This window comes from Parasteatoda tepidariorum, chromosome 1 (genome assembly GCF_043381705.1).
Source record: "Parasteatoda tepidariorum isolate YZ-2023 chromosome 1, CAS_Ptep_4.0, whole genome shotgun sequence".
In the NCBI taxonomy this organism is placed as follows: domain Eukaryota; kingdom Metazoa; phylum Arthropoda; class Arachnida; order Araneae; family Theridiidae; genus Parasteatoda; species Parasteatoda tepidariorum.
This window is the reverse complement of record NC_092204.1, coordinates 104,767,361-104,776,911: the sequence shown is the minus strand read 5'-3', so window position 1 is coordinate 104,776,911 and position 9,551 is coordinate 104,767,361. Positions and strand designations below refer to the sequence as shown.

The 9,551-nt window shown below is 28.2% G+C and overlaps 1 protein-coding gene across 1 annotated transcript; it reads left to right on the top strand.

Moving 5' to 3' along the window:
* The first annotated feature begins 8,546 nt into the window (after positions 1–8,546).
* Positions 8,547–9,035, top strand: LOC139426697 (zinc finger BED domain-containing protein 5-like). Its single transcript, XM_071186445.1, has one exon. It carries the CDS (start codon positions 8,547–8,549, stop codon positions 9,033–9,035), a length of 489 nt encoding a protein of 162 aa, XP_071042546.1.
* The last annotated feature ends 516 nt before the right edge of the window (positions 9,036–9,551 follow it).

The window sequence follows — 9,551 nt, the reverse complement described above, 5'->3', positions numbered from 1 at the left end:
GCAAAGGTGCTGGCGCATTTGGAAAGTTGTTTGATGCAAACGTGAAAGCTCCATTCCTGTTGCGAGTTACTGCGTTGCGTTACTTGTTGCCAAGCTTTCGGCCGCTGCAGGGAAAGTTCGTGATACGCCTGGTGTGTTTCAGAATGTTCGCCTATCTTTTCTTCGCCATTGTACTGCGTGCATAGCCGCTGCCGGCCACTGTTTTGAACACTTATTGTAATCACATGCCATTAAATTTGCATTAATAACTTAACTTCATCGTTCTTTGTGTGTTCTTGCCTCATATAAGAACATAAACTTCGATGCCCTCTAGCGGTTTTGAGTTTTGTTTTCGACCAAGCATTCTTTGATAAAAATTGTTTGCTTGGGTGTGTGCCATCACTTCCTAAAATTTTGCCCATCTTTTTAGAATCACCCTGTATATTACATATTATAGTCTATTGTGTATATATTTGTTACGTATGGTTAGTAGAGAAGGAGAAGATTCTTAATCGAATTGGTTATAGCCATCATAACATTAATGGGAATTATTAATTAAACGTATATATGTAAATATTTGCTTACCCTTAATTTAAGAATATTTGCTTGTAATCTTTTTCTATCTTAGAAATTTTCGTGAATAATGCGTTCTTATTAATGACTATTATTCCAAATTGAGGGCTTACATCTAAAGACTGTGTATCTTTATTTTGAAGTAATCTATAATAATATCATGCCGCGTAGCATTTCATGATAAGAACATGCAAATCTGTATCTAAACATATTAAATGTTTTACATTTATTTAACAGAAAATAAGTAAGACTTACTTTTATTATAATAAAAACATATTAAATGCTTTACATTTATTTAACAAAAAATAAGTAAGACTTACTTTTATTATAATATAAACATATTAAATGCTTTACATTTATTTAACAAAAAATAAGTAAGACTTACTTTTATTATAATCTTAGTGCAAATCTATTTCCTGTCCATATAAGTAATTAGCAATTGCAAAATGTATGCTAAATTGCAAAATATTATTGAGAATTAACGTTTATCTCTATTGCTGATTATAACAAGCGAAAAACATTTAACGTGTTGTATTGTAACCAAATAATTAATTGAAAAGTTAAGAGGAAAAGCTTGTAGATGTGAAAAAATATTGTAATTAAATTTTATCTCACTGTGAAACCAAATTATTGCAATTAAACATATTGAGATCTTTTATTTTAATACTTTCTTAATTAAATATATAAAGCTGTCAATCCCAAACAAAGAAAGAAATAGATGACTGTAGCAATCATGGGAGCTGATGAGCAGAGCCCTTGTAGCGGCATAAAGTGATTTTAACTCTTCATTTTTAAACGTGCTACATTTTATCTTGATTAAACTTCAAGTTTTGCGAGATTTATGACACATGCATTAATTCTTGATTGAAAGATGTGTTTTTCTAAATTATAAAATAATTTTTAACATTTTCCATTGTGAGAAAAAAAACAATTTTTACTCTAGATTCTATTTTCTCTCGAATCATATAAAAATGATGAAGATCGTTGTAGTGAATGAAAAAAAAAACAATCGAGGGGTAGAGCCCCTTGTAACTGCATAAAATAGTCTGGATTTTAAATCCTCATTTAGCAACATGTTACGATTTATGTTGATTAAAATTTTTGCTAAAGTTGCAATTTTTTTTCAAGCGTTCATTGATGAATGAAGTATATGATTTTTCCAAGAGATGAAATACTTTTATTAACATTTTATACCGTGAGAAAACAAAACAGTTTTACCCTATGTTCTATGTTTTTAATAATCATATGAAAATGGTATAACTGTTAAAATATTGAAAGCACTCAACCATCCATTAAAATGAAAAGTGATTGATAGGCTTTACAACTTCCAGATATTTTATCCTTATCTTCCCTATCGCGATCTCGAAAAAGAAAAAGGAAATCCAGTTAAACATGATAATTTTATTTTTGATTTATTTCAATATACGGAGGGAAAACTGAACATTTCTCTCTTAAGTAATATTTATTTCAATTGAGAAATGTCATACTCGTAATCAATCAATTTAAATCAATTAAGCTTCAACAAACACTTCCATTTTTGAGAAAATGGCATTTCGCCAAAGGTTATACCCTTTTCAAGATGTTGAAAATATGCTAAAAATATACATTCTAATAAGCTGCAAGACTTTGAGATATTTTTCAAAAGTAATGGTGACTAATTTGGCATTACAAATGATTTCTTAATCTGATAGGGTTTAGGGTAGTAACATATTTTCAAAATAAGTATCTTTCTACTAAACAGCTGTTTATTTTAGTATTGCTTTTGTTATACTTTACTTCCGATTGCGTGTTGTAATCTGTATTATTTTGAATTAAATCTAATAGCATATTTTCTATTTTAAGAATCTTTCAATGAAAGTCGGAAATCTTAAACTAACCAATCACATATTTGAAAGTTTTTTTGTGTGCATTAAAGTGATATCAGAAGTAACAAATGATGATAAACGTCACTGTACATTTTTCATCTTAAAACATTATGCAACATATTTAGAAAATAAGCCTGAGCTTTTAAAATGTGAATAATTTTATCTTATATCTGGATATTTGGTACAAAAACAATCAAGATCTACGTTATATATTAATTTTTGCTGGATACTTTTTACGTTCTAAAAATATTTATGCATGTGTTAATTGATACGTATCAGAAAATTTGTTTATTTAAGTGATAAAAATGGTTGAAATAGTGTGAAGAATGGTAATATAGTTAATAACTCGTAGAAATCTTATTCTAACTAATCTATCTTTCAAACCAATTTGATAGCAGCACGAACAATTTGCAGCTATCCTAAACTGCAACAGGTTTCCCAATTTCAAGATTTTAAGTATTCATTTCTGCTTAAGTGTTTTCTTAACAATTTATTTTGCAACTGTAATAGCATTACTGAAAGGAACAATTCGGAAACTGGAGAAACATTGGCGGTAAATATTTCTTACCACAAGATGAACAAATAGTTTTGAATCATCATTTTTTCAATATGGTTTTGTTTCAAAATATTAATAATAATAATAAATGATATAACGTTATTAGGTTAAAAGTTATTTATAGTCTTACGCGTTCCTTTATACATATTACAACGAAACACGAATATAATCAGTCTGAAATTCGTGATTAGCGTCAGAGATGCGCATTTCCCGATGATAGACATTTAATCGAATGACTGGTTTTCCCAAACAAATATAACTATTGACTTACTTTGTATTTATTTTACAACTAATTTTAGAATCCTCTTATCAATGTAATAGATTTAATCACCAATTGTTTGATTTAATTTAGATGCTTCATTTCTGCCATAGCTAAATATTTAATAATGGAGACAATTTAATTAGATATTATTCTAAAAAATGTAATTACTCTTCAAAATTCATTCAGGACAAATTTAACAAATTTAATCCTCTTTGTTCCCTTGATCTCTTCGAAACTCAAAATCGAGTTTCCAGTGACTCAAGCAAATAAAACTAAAGACTCCAATGCATGATGAAGAATCTATTTCTTTACTTTTCTTACTGTATAAGAATCGCCACCGTATTCGCCAGACTTGAATACAATATTTTTTTTGCTTGTTCCATCTTGAAACAAAAGTTTGAATTAAGCGTATTACAACTTTATCAAATCTTAAGAAATATTTGCGTTTAGAATGGAAACTATGAATTGGGAGTTGCGTAAGTGGACATTGTTAGACCCCCAGAAAGTAGTCAAATCCAGAAGTGGTCACTTCAAAAATTTGCAACAAGTTTTAAGTTAAAAAGATGGTATATTTTTCTTGTTTATTTTTAAGTTTTACAGTGATGTTTTGATAAAAAAGCATTTTAATGTATCAGATTTTAATTCTAATCACCCTAACTAGAATATCAACATTATAAATTAAAAGGCCAAATAGAGTGTATAACAACCACTATATCAACTTCATTTCAATGAAATATTGTTTCCAAATTCATTTTAAAAACTATCTAAGCAATGATGATAAATACAGATTCTTTTTTTAGGCCATCTATGCCTTAAATATTTTATTTTGTTGAAACTATTATATTTCTTGAGAGTACAATATTGCTGTTATTATTTTGATACTTATTCATTTTGGATTCTGTTGACGAAACAATTTTGTTTTTCAACTATAAAATTTTAAAAAAAATATTAAAACAGCAATCGAAAAAATCTTTAAAATATGGTTCTGAAATTCTTATTTTAAATCCCTGAGATAAAATGAATCTGATGAATTCCGAATAATACTTATGTGAAAAGAAAGCTAATCTGAAGATAAAGTTCTATTTTATTTCCTTTTCTGAAACAATATACAGCCGCAAAAACGGATCATTCCTTTTAGTTTTTTTCTTTTTTTACCTAATTCTTTCTTACCAGAGATAAGAGTCGTCGTATCTCTAGTTCGTTGGAAGATAGAGTATTTTATATGCGATTTTGCTTCAGTCAGTACAAGAAGAAGAAAAATGTACTGGAAACTAAATATATTTTTTTTCTTAGCTGCAAGGCATTCAAATCAATTGTATCGACTACGTTACTCGAAATGTGATACTAGTTTGACTTTTTTTAAACAAAGAAAAACTACAAAACAAAGTTAAAAAAATAGCATATTCAAACTAAGTATAAATGAAAGATAAATAAAACGAAAAAAAATAATTATAAAGAGGTTGGGGTTCACAAAGTTGAAGCTGAGACATTAAAATATTCATAGAAAATAAAAGGAGATATATATTAGGAATTTCGAAAATTTTATTATTTAATTACTTCACATGGAAACATTTATTTTAATAATTAAAAATAATTAAAATCACTAGTAAAATTGGTAAAAAATTTGTTAGTATTTATTTCAAAATATTTCATTCACATAGAGTAAAATGTGTCTAGTTTTTTAAATATAAATTTATTCTACCCCATTAACCTTAGTATTTCCACCAAAAGAACGATGTTGCGAGTTTGTGGACAGTAAAGCATTCCGGATCAAATTATGATATGAAGTATTGGTACTTTGGATGCCTCATCCGTAAAATCCATTTTTACAGTAAAATGGTATACCCTAATTTTTACAATATTAAGTTAGAGCGATTTAGTGATTTTTCGGTATGGTATATATACTGTATAATTTGCAAAAATTGCATTTTATCTGTTTTTTTGTTTTGTACCATGTTCCGGTAAAAATGGATTTGTCACCTTGGGAGCCGCTTTTTAACCAAATTAGCCGATAATTTTTACCGTAATTTGATCGGAAGTTTTTTTATAGTGCGTCATTCTGCCAAGGTCTCTTTTGATTTTCTTGTTTAATATTTTGAAAATTGTCTTTCAATAATCCATATAGAAAGTTGCTCTGATCAATTCAAAGTATTAATGCAAAATATGGTAGCAGCAATTTTCTAAGCAGTTAACCTTTATTTACGCAGGCAATGTATATAGTGTAAGTACTTTTTATGGACAATTATAAGAAGAGCCTATTTACAATTACAACAAAACTGAAATCGCAGTTATTTCGTTCGTTTTCTTTTGAGACGTCGATCAGTAAACTGCTCGATCATGAAAGAGGCATTATTCATATCAAAATTGAAAAACTCATGAATTTGATAAAAGTGAAAAAAATTTACTGAAAATGAAACATTATTAGAATCAAAAAGTGAAGCCTCGAATATAATTGAAGTCCAATTAAATAAAATTCGGTGAAATTATTATCATCTTATTGAAGAAGAAGAGCCACTATAAGATTCCATATTCACCATTGAAGAGGACGTCCAATTATAGTTAATTTTTATGACACAAATAAGTAAAAGCATCTCTTATACCTGAAGAATTCAATATTGTAAATAATGAATATAATATATAAATGGTTAATATTGTTAAAGTAAAATCGCCAAAGATATCACTTCCAAAATTTCTCCGGCAGTTTGAAAATTCGAAACAATTTAAAATCGCAATTTAATTCGATAATTCTATCGAATCCCTTATTAGATTATTCTCTTAAATGTATTATATTTAAGGGTTTTTCAGGATCGGCAATGCATTCAACAACAATGGCAAGATATTCAAAATGATCCATATTGAAAAATCCAAATTGAAACATTTTTCATAGTTTCTTCAATTATAATGCTAGCGAAGTTCTAAAGTTCTGTACTTTAAAGTTTACTAAACTGTAAGACGTAGTTTTAAATGAGTTATGCTTAAAGATACTTTTGTGTTGCTAAGAAAGATTTTGGTTGAACTTAAAACCATTAACGCCAAATGGGTCAATGGAACGTTAAATCATTAACGTCAAATTTAAGCAAGACCTCTACATTTATAGATGAAAAATAAATGATCATAATGATCACAAAACTTACTTATGGAAAAACTATTGCGAAAAACCTTTATAAATTTACCAAGAAAACGAATTACTGAACTACACCTTTAATCAAGTTTTGCTCTAAATTCTTAAACTTTTAACTTCATTTTTAATAATACATAATCTAGTATAAATATGAACTTTTGATTTAAATTTTGAAGAAAAAAAATAATTTTTAATAATCAAGTCATCAAATTGTTTGTTAAATCTTCTGATAATTGATAAAAAAAGGCAAATAAATCCCAATTGTACCATACATTTAAAACCGTTCCATTTAATAAAACAACAGAAAAACTTTAAGTAATACCTAAAACCCTTTTTTAAAAAACCCAAATTTTTTTTCCTTCTAACCCAGAATATCTTGAATATGGTTCTTACGTATATTAAGCTCCTCATATGAATACAGCATATTTAAAAAAATATCATCTCTTAATTTAAAAAAAAATAAGTTTCGTTTCAAAAGTAAGAAAAATCACTTGAATTCCAGAAAACATACAATTAAAATGAAACATTCAAATTGCCTTCATAAGGTCCGGTCTTAAAAATTGATTTCTATGTGTCCTAAATATCTCATCTTCTGAATAACTTAGAATAATCCAAAGAAAAACATCGATAGTTTTCTGCAAAATAACTTTAAAAATGAGCTTTTAATTATTCAATGCGCTCGATCATATTTCTTCTTTGTGACATTTATTTTAATACAAATCTGTCATACTCATCATCAATCAATTTAATTCAATTTTGTTTTAAAGTATGTCGTCGCAAATTTATTGGAGTGTAGCCAAATGGTGGAGACTTTAAGATCTTGCAACAAAAGGCATTTAGATAATCATATTTAAAAACAATAACCTTTTTTTTATGTAAAAAAACTTTATACAAAGTTTTAGATTTATTTAACTTTTACTGTGTTTAAGATATAGTTCATTTCTTACTTTTGTTTTTTTCATGCTTGCTTCATATTATTTTCAAGGATAAACGGATACATGTGAGAAATGAAACCAAAGTGATTATCGGATAGGAAACACTGAAAAAATACGGTGGTTTTTTTCTCTCTTAAAGTTCAATATGTTCTAAATATTAATTTCAAAATGTATTCTTATAAAAATTCAAAACGTTGCATGCACAAATCTAAATTTGACTAATGTCGTATAGAAACTATGACAGGGAAATGAAAACGCTAATTGAAATGAAAGGAAAATAAGTTTTGCAACAGAAAAAATAATGGATAGTACTAATTCGTCAAGTAGAAAGACAATATTACTATAAAAAAGAACATATTTATTGAAGCCAAAATTAATGTATATTAATTTGAGGATAATTAATTTTGGTTTTAATGAATTATTTACTAAGCAAAGTTAAATAATAAACTGGGTGCAAAAAAAAGGAGGAATACTTCACCAAATTAGAATTTCTATGGTAATCTGAAACTACGTGTTCATTTTTCTTATAGAATTCTTTAAGACCCTGTTTCTATAAAAGTAACTAATTTAAAATAAATAGTAATTAGAATGAAAAAAATTTGCTATTTATTAAAAAGCAAAATGAATAAAAAGTGGCATCAAAAGTGGTTTAGAGAAAACGTAAAAGAACACCACACTGTCACTGACTCAAATGATGTTTAATTAACTGTAGAAATAGAAGCATAGTAAAATGAAAATGGGCTGTATACTAAAAAGCAAAATTTATGCAGTAGAAGTACTTATTCGTGAAGGAAAGCCGTAAAAAAGAGCCATTACTTATTTTAATCTGATGTGTGTCCTTAACTGTTCTTAAGAATAACAGTTTTGTATGAAATAAGTTTAAATTAATTTCCAGTTAGTAGTAAACAGCAGTGCAACAGCTTTATTGCTGTTTACTACTAACTGGAAATAAAACTTAACTACACACATCAAATTAAAATAATAATATCTTCAAAAATTCTGCGATTTTCGAAAAAAAATACAAAGTGTGCTATAGTTTTGTCGTTGTTCAGTCTGCATATTATATTAATTTACTTTTAATTTATTTATAGACCCTAACTGAAAAATGGCAGCTTCAGTTTCTAAAACGAAATGTCGGTATTATTCATTGGATTATTTGAAATTTGGATTTATTTGTTCACCGACATATGAAACGATTCCTATGGGTCTTCTTTGCGAAAAAACTTTTGGAAATGACTACATGAAACCGTAAAAAATGAAAGGTCATCTTGATAGGTTTCACTCAAGTAAAAAAATTAAAGAACTTGAATTTTTCAGAAAACTTAAAGAAAAATTCACATGTCGACCAACTATAAGAAGTTTTATGAAGCCGTCAACTGAAGTTGAAAATGAAGGAGGATTAATAGCTTTGTACAAGACTTCGCTTAATATAGCAAAGAGGGGGAAACCACACACAGTCGCTGAAGAAATTGTTATACCTGCAAATAAAGACGTCGTCGAGGATGTAATGAAAAAAGGCACCGTTAATGTTTTAAAGTCATTGTCATTAAGTGCAAATTCTGTAAAACGACGTATCGACGAAATGGCTGAAGAAATAAAAAATACGGTAGGTTCAAAGCTAAAAAATTGCAAGTTCTCTATTCAACTTGATGGATTTGTTTTCGGCGTTTCTGCTATTCTCATGATGTACGTTAGATATTTCAGTAAAATTAAAGGACAAGTCATTGATGAGCTTAATTGCTAAAAATCTTGAAACTGATGGAAAAGGAGAGACAATTTTTAGATGTTTACAAGAATATTTAAATAAATATGATATTCAGCTTGAAAATATAATAGTGGTAGCCACAGATGGGGCACCATCTATTGTAGGGCGTTACCGAGATTTTGCTACATTTCTCAAAGAAAAAGTGCCCAGTATACGTACTATTCATTGTGCATTGCATAGAATCAACTTAGTAGCAAAATATCTGAGTCCAGTGTTACATAAAGCGTTACAGTTTTGTATTAAGTGAATCAATCAAACTAAAGCCCAACCTCTTGAATCAAGATATTTTTCCAAACTTTGTGAGGAAAACGACGAGTTATTTAACCAATTACTTCTGCACACCGAAGTTAGATGGTTGTCTAGAGGTGCATGCTTGCAAAGGCTCGCTGAGTTATTTGACTCCACGACCAAATTTCTCGGCGAAATAAACCCTGTTCTGAGTGATGAACTCCAAAACAATAAGAACCATATTTTTTATTAAGCGGACTGATTTGG

Bases quoted from the DNA above. Each gene is read 5' to 3' on its own strand.
- LOC139426697 (XM_071186445.1), top strand. From the start codon at position 8,547: ATGAAAGGTCATCTTGATAGGTTTCACTCAAGTAAAAAAATTAAAGAA.